This window comes from Nyctibius grandis, chromosome 5, assembly GCF_013368605.1.
Source record: "Nyctibius grandis isolate bNycGra1 chromosome 5, bNycGra1.pri, whole genome shotgun sequence".
Lineage (NCBI taxonomy): Eukaryota > Metazoa > Chordata > Aves > Nyctibiiformes > Nyctibiidae > Nyctibius > Nyctibius grandis.
The window spans coordinates 51,554,573-51,570,444 of NC_090662.1; the positions used below are offsets into that span (position 1 = coordinate 51,554,573).

The following is a 15,872-nucleotide window of genomic DNA, read 5'->3' on the forward strand; positions in this document are numbered from 1 at the left end:
TACTGTAAAATTTAAAATGCCTAAGCTTGCTTTGAGAATGTATTGTATAGCAACATGAAGTATTTAAGGTTTTTGTAAAATGTGTAAGGATAATTGCTTCCATTTACTGTGGATATTTTTCTGCTCTGTCAAAAACAATATGCAGTTATTCTTTGCATTACCAGTAAGGTGCAAATTTCCCATCAATTAGGTCATGCTGACATTTCTTTCAGCAAACTAAATAAGTTTCCAAGACAAAGTCTGAGGGCCTTGTGAGTACAGAACTACACAACGTCAAATGAGACCAAGCTGCAGATGGGGAATTCTCTTGTTTGATTTTTGCAGAGCTAAAATTTGGAATGCACTTGCTTTTTAGAAGTGATGAGCAATCTTGATTATTTCTTACTAAGTGGTGAGTGCTGCAGCATCTTCTGAATAAAAATGAAGGCCTAATTCTCACACTAAGCTTCTTTTGATCTAGTCTAAGAGAAGTTTCTCAGATGACGCAAACCCAAAGCTCTGTTAACGTTAATGGAATTATGCTAATTTACACCAGCTGAGCAGGACTTGTGGATGCTTTTCTGACACCCAGGAAGTACAAAAAGGTCTCAGTATAAATAAAAAAAATAGTTCCACATGACCAAATCCTTGTATCAGTGAATTCACAGGAAGTTTTGACATTGATCTCAGTAGGGTCAAAATTCCACGCAGAGTGGCTACATGCACACATAAGCTCTGTCATCAAACACAGTAAGGTTTTCTGTTTTTGGTAAGTATGAAAGACGAATCAGTTTTACCAATAACACACACACACATATATGCACACACACACACATATATATTATATGTATGTCGTATTCTTTTTATGCATGGTTCTCAGAAAATTCATCACATGAATAAAATTTCCACAAGAATTCTTAAAAAATTAAGTAACTATATACTTTAAAGAGAACTCAAAAGTTTATGCAAAACATTAAAAAGGTGGTGGGTTTTTTTTTAAGTTTTCAAGCTACTTAGCCTAAAACTCTTGCTGACCTGGTCAGTTTGATGACAGACAACAGTTTGTCATCTGAAGTGAGCCACCTCTACCTTCTGATGTACAAACCCCTAATACAGATAAATAATTCATACCCATTATTTGGAAAGAGCCAAGATGAAAAGATGCACAACTACACTTGTAACTTTTACCATGGTATTTTTAGGGTTTACTTGAAAAAGCATGTCTGTACATCAGTACTGTACAGATTCCACGGATGCTATAACAGCCACAAATGCAGAAGACAACTCGGAAACAAAGCCTTTCTCTTTTGTTTGAAGAGAATTAACTTTAAGTGTGGAGAATGCCAGGATATTAAAGCTTACTAATCACTTAAAACACAATGCAAACATTAATTACAGCTGATGTAAGAAAAAGCTAAATACACTCTCAGGATCTTTCAGATTTTCTCTGCTATACATTTAAAGACAAGGTATCTATGGCAAGCATCTTCAGCATTTAAAATGCATTTCATGGGTTTGTCTTTATTCTGATGTTTGAACGCAATTCAGACTCTTTACTTTTCCTTCCCTTGGCATGGCTGGAAATTTCACCAGCGTTCACATACCCAGCAGTTACTCTTAATGCTTCGAAGCTCCATGAGGTACATTCACCTCCTGTTTACTTTGTCTTCATCCAGTATTTGCTTCTCCTGAACAGAGATCACCAATGCTGATGAATTCTTGAAGTTTTCTAGGGTGGGCAACTAGCCACCTGGAACCCGACAGAGAGCACATGTTGCTGTACACACTACCTTTGCCAGGCATAAACACAGCTCCTTATAAGTAAAAAGGCTAGAACACAGGTCCATGGCATGACTTTGCTTTCAAGTTTTATATACAATGTTGAAGAGTATGTTATCTGTATCCCTTTCTGCGTTTTCTGTCAGTTCAGAGAACTCCATCTGAAGACACCAAGGTAAGGCAGAGGACACAGAACTTAAATTAAGGATGCAAAGGTATTTACGACTTTCAATGATTACACATAGTTGGAGGCATTTGAAAGATGCTTTTGTTCAGGACATGTACTTTGTTTGCCAGAGTCAGCTGCAAGTATTAATGCAATTAAAAATCCCCAAATGCCACACAAGGTAGATATTCACATAAGATACAGTCCTGCTAAGTGCACACTCTTCTTGTCGTTGTTCAATTCAGTGTTGGTTTCACAGTAACAAACACAAATTGTTCTCATTTCTATATCATGTCTACGGAGTCATGGGTAGCAACAACAGATGCAGACTCAGTCTGTCACTCCAGAAGGAATAGGAATGTGCTTAAAGCTGCTTCATTTATGAAGCGAACATGGAACTGTTACCTGCCTGAAGAGAAAAACAGAAATTATAATTTTGCTGATTAGTTTTCCTCTCGGTATTACTGAACAGTAGAGCTTTTCACAGACATATAACATAGACATTTTTTCTTACAATTTTGGAAATAGATAAATTCAATGACACTTGCAAAGACTTTATCCAGAAAGAAAAATTATTGTTATAAGATATACTTTCCTGGTCCAAGAACACACTTGCTTGCAAAAGCTCATTGATGTCATCTATGGTGATGAAACTACTCTCACGATTTTACAGAACTGTTATGTTTGTGTGTTTTGGTATCTGGCAATCTCTGGCAGCAAAATTCCCTTTGAAGTCATCTGGACTAGCCAATACCAAAAATTAAATGACTTGAGCAATGCAGTGATGATTTCCCTTCTCAGTGAGCAGATGTTAGAACAAAGCAGCTAAGGAGACTGGAAATCTCTCAAGTTGTAGCTAACCTGATCACAACGAACACTCTGGAATACACCTGAGAGCGACCGCTACAGGACAAACTGCAAAACCTGGATTGCCTGTTATACTCTTACACTGCTCTTTCCACTCATGATATATAATGAAGCATTCAGCGCTGCCTGAATCTTCCAGACCCTTGCCAGAGATGCCGTGGCTTAAGTACAGCACAACTCCTGTGGTAAGAAGCCCCTTGCCAGAGACATGCACTGTTCTGCAGAGGACAGCTGGGACCGAGAAAGCTCACTTGCCTTTGCTGCTCCCTCTTACATACTAAAGGATGATGTACCTGATATGGCTACAGAGTCCACAAACTGTGCTGAGTAAGCAACAATAGAAGCTCAGCTCTACTTGGCCTGTTCTCCTACACTCACCTGCTAGTTTAAGGTTTGTGTTTCTTAGGTCACGCTGCTTTGAAACAGCTATAGCACAACAGCTGAAGACTTCTCCATATCGGCTCTCACACCAAAAAGGAGAAGCAGTAGCTGTCCTTCATTTTCGAATTTCAGCATTTTGTAACATTCAGGTTAAAAGTCAAATGCCTAAATTAATGATACAGGATTAATTACATTAGCTGCTAAAGATCTTAGGTACAAACAAAGCCTACTGATAACAAGTTTTATTTTTTTTTCCCGAAATGGACTCTGAATCACTTTGTATTTCAGCAGCCAAAAGTTATTATACCTGTGGTAAGACTCTCAACCGTAACAACTTACCAGTACACGAAACAGTAACAGTGTTGAGGGAGAAAAAGCAACAGCTACACTTGTAGATGTTCCTTTTCTTTTTGCTGCAACATACTGGAAAAAAAAAAGTACTTTATTACTACAATGCTAGTGTTTCAAGGAAATAGAATGGAAGGGTTTATCAGTTAGTTACAATAAAAGGGAACCCAAAGTATTAGAATTTATGTTTGCTAATAAGTCTTCCTAGTTATAGATGAATATTACAAATTTCTCAGGGAGAAGGAAGAAAAAAAAACATATGCCATGTATTTAAGAAGACGTCTGACGGAGAATGTAACCTGTTTAAATTTCCTGTTCAGGCCATCTCCTACATTTAACTAATTGTTTCCTCTTTCCTCTTTTCTTCCTATAAAGCAATGTTTCATACTTCCTGTGAAGTTAAAAGGAAGATGCATGTTCTATTTCACAAGTTTTAATACCTGTGAGGATGAAGTGCAGGATGAGTTATTGGTAGCAACTAATATACTTGGTGAATACACAGTCTTTCATTCTACATACTGTACATGAAGGAAAGTTGTTTTAAGAATGTATTATTCTAGAAAGTTTAAACACTGAATATTTCAGCTCCTGTGACCAAACTGCTAGATAAGAATCTCACCTATTTCTGCCTTCAACAGCAGCCAGCACCAGGCATTTCACACAGTGTGAGAAGCCTACAGGATAAGAAGTGTCCTTCTGCCATTTGCATCAGATCGTTCTCTTGAGCCCTCATACTTAAAATTTGACCAAATATCCTGAAATATGAGGTTAAATAATACTCTCAAAATGCTTTAGCATGAACTATTCTAACTTAAAATATCCCTAAGTCCTTTTCTGAATTTCACAGACTTATTTACCCAAGTCATGTCGAAGCAACTCTGAATGTCTTCAACTATTATTTCTAAGGTATATTTGATTAACTGAGTTATATAGAATTTTTTCTCCTTAAAAATTAGATAAAGCAGTGTTTAAGTATGAATAGAGCCATGAATCATTTCAGGATGACTTTAAGGAGTTATTAGGATTTGAACGAGTTCTCACTAACTTTCTATGAACATTAAAAACAAAACAGAAAACATAGATGCTTATATACACATACCCTGGAGAATGTAAAAAAGTAAAAGAACATAGAAAATGTTAATGTAAAAAATATTTAGAAGAATTTTCCCACAGCATTCCCCTGGAGAAACTGACTGCTCATGGCTTGGATGGGTGTACACTTCGTTGGGTAAAAAACTGGCTGGATGGCTGGGCCCAAAGAGTTGTGGTGAACAGAGATAAATCCAGTTGGCAGCCAGTAACAAGTGGTGTTCCCCAGGGCTCCGTAATGGGGCCAGTTCTCTTTAATATATTTATCAATGATCTAGACAAGGGGATCGAGTGCACCCTCAGTAAGCTCACAGACAACACCAAGTTGGGCAGGAGTCTTGATCTGATTGAGGGTAGGAAGGCATTGCAGAGGGATCTCGACAGGTTAGATCAATGGGCTGAGGCCAATTATATGAGGTTCAACAAGGCCAAGTGCGGGTCCTGCACTTGGGTCACAACAACCCCATGCAACACTACAGGCTTGGGGAAGAGTGGCTGGAAAGCTGCCTGGCAGAGAAGGACCTGGGGGTGTTGATCGATGCCTGGCTGAATATGAGCCAGCAGCGTGCTCAGGTGGCCAAGAAGGCCAACAGCGTCCTGGCTTGTATCTGAAATAGTGTGGCCAGCAGGACTAAGGAAGTGATCGTTCCACTGTACTCAGCACTGATGAGGCCACACCTCGAATACTGTGTTCAGTTTTGGGCCCCTCATTACAAGAAAGATATTGAGGTGCTGGAGTGAGTCCAAAGAAGGGCAACAAAGCTGGTGAAAGGTCTAGAGCACAAGCCTTATGAGAAGCAGCTGAGGGAACTGGGGTTGTTCTGTCTGGAGAAAAGAAGGCTGAGGGGAGACCTTATTGCTCTCTACAACTACCTGAAAGGAGGTTGTAGCGAGGTAGGTGTCGGTCTCTTCTCCCGAGTAACAAGCAATAGGACGAGAGGAAACAGCCTCAAGTTGTGCCAGGGGTGGTTTAGACTGGATATCAGGAAAAAATTCTTCACTGAAAGGGTTATCAAACATTGGAACAGGCTGCCCAGGGAAGTGGTTGAGTCACCATCCCTGAAGGTATTTAAAAGACGGGTAGACGTGGTGCTTAGGGACATGGTCTAGTGGTGGACTTGGCAGTGCTGGGTTAACGGTTGGACCCGATGATCTTAAAGGTCCTTTCCAACCAAAATTATTCTATGATTCTATGGTTTAGGAGCACAGCCAGGAAGATACTGTTTTCTGTTTATTTACATAATATCAACCTAGCTTTACACCACACAGCAAATGACAAAATTTTCTTGCTGCCGCTATAGGTCTCAGCAATCCTTTCTCACAGTGGGAGTAAGGACTGATAAAGTAAAGGTAATGTCCCTTTAATAAAATTTCATATGCAGAAATCTCCTCCATATCAATTTTTACATTTAAATTAGAAGCTCCTTTAGAGGACACCCTAAGCACACATTTTGCCTCTACAGCAAGACCTTGTGTTTGGTTTTTTTTTTGTGCTTGTCTTAGAGCTAGAGACATACTTTCAGGAAGCAGCTCTCAAAGATAAAATTACATTTGTATATACGTATATAAAGTGAAACAATATACCTTATCACATTTTCCTCTTGACAGTCATGAGACTGTGTAGTTTCATCACTTTCTGGTCTGGATTTGGGATGTGTTTTCTAGGAAGAAAATGCATTAAATATAAATACTCTATAGCTTTCTTTAACACCTCCCTACACAATAGTTGTATGTTTCAGTTTGCTTCAGATTTTCAATATCAAACTCACCTTGCAAAATGTAGGCCAAATCTTGTCCTCTAACATACATCTGCAACTGGTATAATTTTACTATCAAAGCCTTTGTATTGTAGGCAGGGGCACAAGGGGCAAAAGGAAAAGAATCCTCTTCTCAAGATATAAGAGGAGAGCTGGGAAATTGCAGGAATCCCATGTTTTTTATTTTTCATTAGACAGCTATCATGCTGATAAGACAGGATTTGCACTTTGGTGGTGGAATTCAAGAATTTGACAACATAGATTTACAGTTGCATGTCACACAGTTCAGTGAAGATCAAAAGAGATGTCTTGCTTTCAAATGCAGAATGGTTCTGTTCTTCCCACCTCCCCATAGCTATGAAACATAGTATCACTATGTAAACAATTAAATGTAATATTTCTTACCTTCCAGTATACGGCTCCCAAAATAAAGCCAATAAGAAGAGACAGCAACGATGTCAGTGCTATGCTGATCCCTTGCAGGCTGGAGCTGCTAATGAAGCCAAATGCCTCTTCTGTAATTACAGATGTTCTCGTTAGTGAAGACAGATTTATAGCAGAAAACTATCTTCAGGGCAACACTATTAGCAAGAGCACTTTTACACACCACCTACATAACAGCATCTTAAATAGCAGAACAGATACTTCAAAGAGCTGGGTACATAAGGTGCACTTCACACAAAATCTCACAGGCAATTTTTGACCACAAGGATGCGCCTCCCGTTTCTGAAACAGCTGTGTTGAATAGTTTCAACACTAATTCTCTTTTTGTCATTTGTAGAGAATTTTCTCTTTCACACACTTCAAAGTTTTGGGTTTATCAATTTTTAAAAGTCTTATTTTGTAACATAAAGTAATTCTTTGGAAGAGAATGCATCTGTCACTTCGTGCATTTGCTTAAGTTCCATAAGACACATCCCATTGACTGTAGATAGACACTTTGCCTTGCCACTAATAAATGACCAACATGAGGCCACTTGAGGGAGGTTAATTTAACAAAATAAGCCTGACTTCACTTCTAATGCCTGTCTGGAAAAATCCCGCTGACTTCAGCAAGATCAAACCCTTGTACCTTGAAGTCTAGCTGTGTGTTATTTTGTCATAACCATTTCTTGATAGCTTCTTATATTTTAAACAGAAGAGCCCCAATTCTAGTCTTTTATGTACACAAGCAATTCCATTCCCCTCACAGGGAGCTGTAGGCATGCTGAGACTAAACTGTGGCCTTCCAGTTATTTAATCAAGAGCAGGATGTGAAAAGTCCTACGAAGTCACCCTGGGATCCACCTTCTGAAATGCAAAGTGAGCCACAGGAGACAGCTAGTTTAGACACCATCCACCCAGGTTTAGTTCATTTCAAGATTTGGTGTCTGCAGCTCGAATGGTGGGTGCATTGTCAGATTACAGGAAAGAACCAAACTGTTAGCACTGGAAAAGTGTAGGTCATTAGATACAGAAATGAAAATGGACTGGTAGCACAAGAAACTTGTGTGACTCATGCAAATAGCAAATGTCTAAGCACGTAAGGTATGATATACTGGGTCAAGCAATGTGCATTTAGTATGTTATTAAACAGCCTCTAAGAAAACACTTTAGTTTAGAAAGGAGCATTCTCATCATTAACTAGCAACTCATTCTCAACTCTCTGAGATTTTCTGGTTGTCATTTTGCAAGCTTTTACACAAATGTTATTTTAATCTCTGAAATTCAGCTGCGTTTTCTGGAGTCATGGTAGACAGAAATAAAAAGTAAGAAAACAAAAAGTCTGTATCTTATATACTCATATACTACACGTATCTTTGTCTCTCGTACACTGTTTACAAACTCTAGATTCTAACTAGGTAAAATTCTGAATTTTACTTACATCCGGAAGACTCGGCACACTAGAAGGAAACATCGGTCAAGTAGAACCAATGTTAGCTTACCATGAAAGAAATCTGTCTACAGAGGAGAAGGGAAAGATAGCAGACAAAGTTCTACAGAGGTGAACATCAGCTGAAAAAGAGAGGCTATTGATTAGTCTGCCTCTGTCTGCTAGGACATTAAAATCAAAAGCAAAAATTATCTGGAGTGGCATATCTTTTCTCAAACTGTCTGTCCCAGATTAGGCATAGAGGAGGTTTGCTTGCAGAACTGACCTTCAAGAAATCCGGACAAACTCAAGTAGGGTAGAGTCAGTCGGAACATCTCAAAAAAAAATTCCTATCATTACTTTATCTGAATTGTATTCTGAGCATATTCTCAGAAGAAAATTCCTGTATTGTTCTTGTGCTCTAGTCAAGAAAAATGCAACACTGCTTTGCCTAATCACATTAGCCTTTCTTCCCAATGACAGACCGCTGAGTTATACAACTGAATTATGTAAATCCTATGGGGATGGTCATGTTTTTTGGATTTTGTCCTGCAAACTTCAGAAAAAATGGAAAAGTGAAATCGAAATCAAAGGAAAAACCCTTCAGGTCATACAGAGCATAATTTATTTGATAACATGTTATGGTATACCGTATAACCTGAAAAAACCTCTGCCTACTCTGCAAAGCTGGGCAGCATGTCATGGCAGGCATGCTGATTTCTACGTGAACTTCTAGAGAAATGTTCTGTACGCAGGGTGATCAGTGACAGTCTAGCACCCTCATTTTTACCATTTTTCACAAACTTTAGATAATCTTACACAACAGAAGAGCTCCCTTTACAGTGAGGTATCTAAAAGTGGAAAAATCTGATTTCTGAAAAGGTATCTCCAATGCAGATGCTTTCTTCAGCATCTATGGAAAACTGAAAGGAATACATAATTAGCTTTCCAGGTGGGGACCTGCAACCCAGGGACAGAACCTAAATACAGTCAAATTGTGACACCCTCCCCAGCCTACCTTTTAAAAAGGAAAACATTTTTTTTTCATAACTTGATCATGTATGAATTAATTTGAAAGTTAAGTAACCCAAAACTACCTTAAAAAGAAAACAACAACATTATTTAGATTCACTTTCAAGTCCAGAAAAAAGACTCTTGAAAGATCTGGAGAGAACTAAATGAGTCATGACAGGTTTCTTCATGTGCCTTTTATTTATAGTAACATCTAAACCAGAAAAGGTTGGAGAATTTTTGGTCTGGAGAACCTCCCAGCGACCTGTGTCCTAATGAAGAAAAGGGAAATAAGGAAAGCAAGCCGACTGACAATAGGTTTTTATTCCTTCCATAGGGACTTTTTCCTCTGTTGTTAGAAACTTTCGAGTTCTACACAGAAAGATTCCCACTTCTAGCAGCTGTAAAAGCAGAGTAGGAGAAAGAATAGGAGGAACCAGGTGTATGAGTAACTTTGTGAACTCCTTGGGCATCGCCAGACGAACTTTTGGCTTTGCAGTTAGTGTATTATTCACCTAAAATAGACTCTATCCAACAAGGTGAAAAAGGGGAGTGGAAGCACGCCAGCACCTCTCAGAGCTCTTCCTCTGCACCTTGTGGAAGAAACCCTTAGGAAGTGAGCTCATCTGATGTAGGTTTATGTATAGTCTTCATGGACATTGGGATATTAAGCTGTGACAAAATATATTTACATTAAAAGCCACTCAGCTACACAATGAAGTTATTGAGCTGCTTTCCACCTTGAGCCATGTGCGTAGGTTTAGCAAGCAATTATGATTCAAAGCACTGGCTCGATTTTTTTTTTGCCATATATGTCTCAAAAGAATTTTCACTTTAGCTCTGCTCAGCTCCAACACAATTACCACAAGATCTTATCTATAAAAATTCAGAGCAGCTCTCACCTGTTCATTAGGGTTTTCCATCAAATATAAAGTTGGAACAAAGGAACAAAGGCACAGAAGGCAACACCAATTGCATTAAGCCATGGGTGAACATTTTCAAATTGTTGTGCAATTACTGAATTAAACTACGGTATTCTTTGCTTAATTATAAAAGCAGACCTTCTTCCTAAAAACGCTTACAGAGATCTCTGCATTTACATGTTCTTCAAGCTGTTCAGTACTGAATAATAAAGCCAAATTACTGTGAGGAAATTATAGGCAAAAATGGAAGAAAGCAACAGTGAACTTTCCATGAAAATACAAATAATACTATGGCAATACCTTGAGTGAGAATTGTTAGTAACAGCTAGTGACTTTAAGCTTTAATCAGGGTAACATGAGATTCACCTGGTGCGAAAAAAAAGACTACTATTTATTGTCTGGTTCAACCACTGAAAGAAGAGGTCAGGACTCAAGAATTCTTATCCTGACACTTGTTCTTTACATAGGAACCATCTCATCTGAATTCTCTAGGCAACGCATGGTGTAATGATAATTGGAATTTAATTGGGATTTAAACTGGACTATAGTCATGTAACACAAAGAGAAGAAAACAAACCAGCCTAAATAAATCGGGAGCGGGGGGTGGTGCTTGAGAATTTTATGGAGGAAAAGATGGAGTGAGAACATGCCACAGATCTACAGTCAGTATTACAAGAATGAAAACAGCATTATTGCCATTCAAAAAAAATCAGAATGGGATAATTGTTCCATTTTACAGTTAGTTGCAGTAAGACTTTAGGTGTAGATTTTGTCAAAGTTCTACTCTATTTATAGCAGCTTAATTTTATCATTGTGTAATAACAATGAAGTCATGAAATATTACTCTTCCAAAAAATGCATGAAAAAAATGTAATTTAGCTAATTTATATTATATACAATTTCTACTATAATTATTTCACAAATGATTTTATTAGATTATGCACTTCAGGTTTGTCTAAGTTGAATTTAGAATTAAGAGCAGTTCAAGTCATCTGAATGCTTCTAAATGGTCTAGAAATGATTAATTTTAAATAGCTCAATTTAAAACTGTTTAATATTAAAGAGGGTCATTTAAAAAAAAGTATTGCAGTAGTTTGTGTATGGAGATGCTTTTTTCAGGTTTCCCCTTTTCTCCAAATGTTTTCCTTTTTGAAATTCGAATCTAGTGGTGCTGTTCTGAGAACAGTACTGAAGCCAGCAGACAGGGTCCCCTGTGCGAGGGAGTCTTCACATGGGAAGTAATAAGTTTTATTTATTGTTGTTCCTTCCACAAAGGTAGGGATTATCTAAAATAGAAAATTTACTCAGCAATAAAGCCAAGACAAAACTAAAATCAGTACTGAAGACCATTTTCAGGGAGTAAGACAGAGATGCCAATAAAGATGTCACAGATCCCTCCCTGCAAAAAAATCCAAACAAACAACTAAAGTGTAACCAGTCAGCATCTAATGTCCAAGTTAATTTAATCTGATTAAGAGTTCAAACTGTCACCAGCCCCAGACGTGCAGTCCTCATGTCATTTCTACATAAGGCTGTTAACTGATATCCAATTTTCCAATAAATTGCTTACGAGAATGATAATCAGTTAAAACACACCTGTACAGCATATGGCCAGCCAAACAATTTCTTTGACTTACTGCATTATTTTAATTAGGCTTTTTTCCTACTTGATTATCAGTTCCAGTTATAAAACAAGATTAATAAACCTGCTTCTGTAATCCCCTCCACAGTACAGACACAGGTGCTACACTCTGCTGCGCTGCCCAGCATCCCTCCTGTTACTGTTCAGATGGAAGGAGTTTGATCCTGTACTGCTCCTGTAATCTATCTGGGATTTTTTTGGCTCCTTGATTCATTCCTACGGCTTCAGGCTTCAGCTGAATATTCTTCCTCTAGCAGCAACAGCAAAAATTATCAAATGTTCAGATCTGAGAGAGACAGGTATGCGCTCTTTAGCCCCCTCCTGGTGCCTCATAATTGGACCTGGGCTCACCACGTTATTTGCAGCCAGCTCGGTGACCTCTTTGTGAGGAATTCATGGCAGTGAGACTTCTCTTTTCCACAGAGGAAGGCTGGCAGCCAGGAGTTGAAGGTGGTTTTTTTTCCAACCTTCCACTCAGAGGGTTCTGGGGAATGATGACTTAAGACCTTTTCTTAATTAGAAAGCAATCAGGAAGGGCTTCAAATCTGACAGCAGCTGTGAGTCAACTAAGAGGTAGCATGCATGGTGATAAAAACACAGAGAGTAACTAGATTACATGTTCCTAAGAGAAGGAGCATGAGAAGAAACCCAGTCTTAGTAGTATCTGTCCCACCGTCAGGAGCTACCGTCATGCCCATCAGGCTGCCTCCTTGCTCATGTTTTCTTAAGCATAAGGAGTACCAGCCACACACTTCATCATCACACATTTAGATACCACGGATGCTTGTGAAGTGAAAGGGGAAAATTGTAGAAGACACTGTCATCCTGATGTGTCCAGGAAACAGGAACAAGGGAAACAACAACATTGTTAAGCTTTAATCACCATTTCGGGAACCTCTAAGGAAAATCCCCTTCTTTTGTTCATGTGGAAAGCTCCAGAGAGTATTCATCTTGCTTTACATGATGTCACTAAAAGCTCCTGAAACTTCACTGTTCCTCCTAACCTCAGATTCCTATACCCCTTCTGACTTTGTGACAGGTAATGCTTAGGCTCTTACAGCAACAATTCTGGGCTCTCTTATCTGTCAGTGACCAGTCATGTAGTACACTGACCAAGACAGATGAGAAACATGGAGATGTCCGTGCCAGAGAGAAGATTACAGCCTGCCAAAAGTGTAGTGACTTTGTACTTGACCTCAACCCAAAAGCAGGCGGACTGTGGAGCTGGTCCTACTGTGACTACAGCAAGCAAACACAGCGACTGTCTTCAGATTTGGTGTCAAGCTTGGGGCTGACAGTAGTCTCAAAATGCTACGTACAGGCAACCTCTTTGTCCACTTGAGTACCCTGGGCCCAATTTTTGACAGCTATTCTGATCGTTTGGAGCAACTTCCTTTTCTGAAAGTTAAAATGAGGTGTCTCGGATAGACAAGTTTGCTGAGGCCATATGACTAGTGAGACCTCACAACAGCCAAAACAAAGAGACCTGCCCTCTCCAAGTTCTAGAGAGCTGTCACATCATTGTAACTTGATAGCATCTCTAAATTTTGATTAGATAAGTTCATTGCATTTCAGTATGACAGCTGAGAAACACATGGTACACCATGAGGCACAAGTAACTTCCCATTAATTTGCACAATTAATGACATTCTTTTCCTCTGAGCTCTCATAACAACCAGCTACCAGAACAAAATGGAGACACGTATATTAATTCAGTCACTTGTACTTACTGTTACTGCTAGTGTTACTGCCAATGCTGTCATTCCTAAGGGAGCTGGCAGCAACAGGAGGAAACAAAAATGTTTTTGTGACAGCGACTCTGGAATCTAAATAGAAAATGAGTGTGTCAGCATTATGTAACTTAAAATACAGTTCCCTCTATATAAGATGATGGGCTATAGGGCTACTCTGATGTGGTTATAGGGCTGTTTTAAAAATCTGCCTACAGGTTTATAAAGTGGATTAAGCCACTTTTTATAAAGTGGATTAAGCCAAAAAACACAGTCTTATTAACAGGCAGATGTGTCTACACACTAAGCTGCTGCTGAATAGCTATTCTGGAAAAGCAATTGCTTTAAACAAGTTCTTAGGTTATGGCACTGATCCACTTCTAGTTACTACTGGTGTAACTGTGCAACTGGATACGTTGCCTTCATTAAAAAGCTAATAGCTGTCACTAGAGAGAGTAAAAGAAAAGAGAATACAAAACCTCCATTTACTGGAAGGATGAGAATGAACTGCAGGAGCCTGATGAGCTTGTTAAATTTTTTAAATGAAGTAAACATGGCCCTTTTCAGGAGGGGTGGGATGAATACGGAGGTGACTTGAGGCTGCTGCAATTTACAACTTGTCCTAGCTTCCTATCCTTTCAGTAGTGCAACCTGAGGCTCCTTTACTGCCTTATAAAAATTAAACAGAGCATTAATATAAGATAAGAAGAATAACAATGTAAAAAGATGATCCAGGATACATTTGGAATGAAAAGAAACAGAGCAGAGTATTGTGAGGTTATTTGGATTACACTAAGGAATTAAGTCACTAGGAACGATGGCACTAGTTTTACTGCCAGATAGAACTCGACTTAGAACAGAAATACAAGCTTCAGTGTTGGTAGTAATTTTAACTGGCTGTAAAAAGGAGACATGAAGCTATAGCATTAGATCCTTAGCATCTCTGAAATCAAAGGAAAACCACCCATTTATACCTACTTAGATTCTGTTACCCAAAATGAGAGCCATCTTACCATTTTCTGGTGTTTCTACTGTTGAAGGTAGAATGCAGTCATTCTTATCCAATGTGTCTGCAAACTCTTTGTAGACCTCAATGGTACTATTAAAGTGCCTAAAAAAATCCTCAGGAATGAAGCGACCTTCTTCATAAAGGTGACCATTTTCTTTTACAAAATCCTAGGGTAAAATATAGAATTCAGCTTGAAAGAAGGTCAAGAGAGATGCTCATTTCAGCACCTCAACAGATGATAAAAATATCCAAAGATGACACAAAATAGTTTAAATTTTTATCCTGCAGAATACCAAATTTGCTGTATACAATCTTCATAAAACTTACAAGCCCTCTGATGTGAGGATTTTAAATTAACTTTGCAAATAGAAAAAAATTATTAATCAGTGTTGTAAAATTACCAAGGAATGAAAGGCATCTTCCATCCTACGCTGAAAACGAAGAGGCGTTTTTTTTTTATTTCCCTCATTAAAAAAATTACCTTGATTTCACATTACTTTGCAGTGTTCCACATGATCCTTTCAATCTGAACACAGGAACACAACACAATCATAGCTATTGTCATAAGAGTACAGGGAACAGAAAACAATAGTTGGGATACACTACTGCACAGAAGCAGGCTGAGATCCCTGATAATGTACCTAAAAATAAGAGCAGGACTATAAACAAGGAAGCCCAATCACTCTGAGGTCTAACAGACAAGTGTGTTACGCCAGACTAAACAACAAGACTGAGGTCCGTGTTAAGATCATTGATGGTTATCTTCTTTTTTAATTTTTACCTGACTCTGGCTTCCATAACAACTGTTTCTTATGCCAGCAGGTCAAATTTGACCTGGGGTTACTCTGTACTCCCGAGAAGAAGGACAGTGGTAAGAACATCGGTTAAATACGTACTAAAGAAAACTTTCTAGTTTTGGCTCCAAAATTATTTTATGTTTAAGGCTGAAAGTACTATACCTAAGATCATTCTTCTCTAAGGAAATCAACAGCTAGTTGTTTCTCTAAATTACAGGATATTTACTTTTTCATTCTATAACACAAAATTCCTCTTCCCCAACCACATCCAAGCTAAGTGCTTTGACTCATCAGGACAAGAATAGAAAAAAGATACATTGAAGACTGGACAGAATTAAGTTTGAAATGGAAATGTACAGAATGTCTAAATACTCTCAGCAATATAATGCCAATATATGACAAGGTTACAAAGTTATGCCACTCTAAATGAGACTGAGTATTTTAGTCCATTTGATTCATACTGGATGTTAAAAAGGTGCAATTACAATAGCTAAGGACTTACTTGACAAAAATAAATGTACATGGAAGATTAAATCCTTGCC

General features: G+C 38.4%; 1 protein-coding gene across 2 annotated transcripts in view; it reads right to left on the reverse strand.

Moving 5' to 3' along the window:
- Positions 1-1,154: 1,154 nt before the first annotated feature.
- KITLG (KIT ligand) overlaps positions 1,155-15,872 on the reverse strand; it is a 57,348-nt gene continuing 42,630 nt past the window's right edge. The window contains exons 5-10 of one of the 2 annotated variants that reach the window (XM_068401383.1): positions 14,538-14,700; positions 13,525-13,620; positions 6,772-6,881; positions 6,194-6,270; positions 3,512-3,595; positions 1,155-2,333 (exon numbers count right to left, since the gene is read on the reverse strand). In XM_068401383.1, the coding sequence (XP_068257484.1) occupies positions 3,556-3,595; positions 6,194-6,270; positions 6,772-6,881; positions 13,525-13,620; positions 14,538-14,700 (486 nt within the window). In that variant the 3' untranslated portion in view covers positions 1,155-2,333; positions 3,512-3,555. The remainder of the gene's footprint in view (positions 2,334-3,511; positions 3,596-6,193; positions 6,271-6,771; positions 6,882-13,524; positions 13,621-14,537; positions 14,701-15,872) is intronic. The other variant, XM_068401384.1, reaches the window with a different exon arrangement.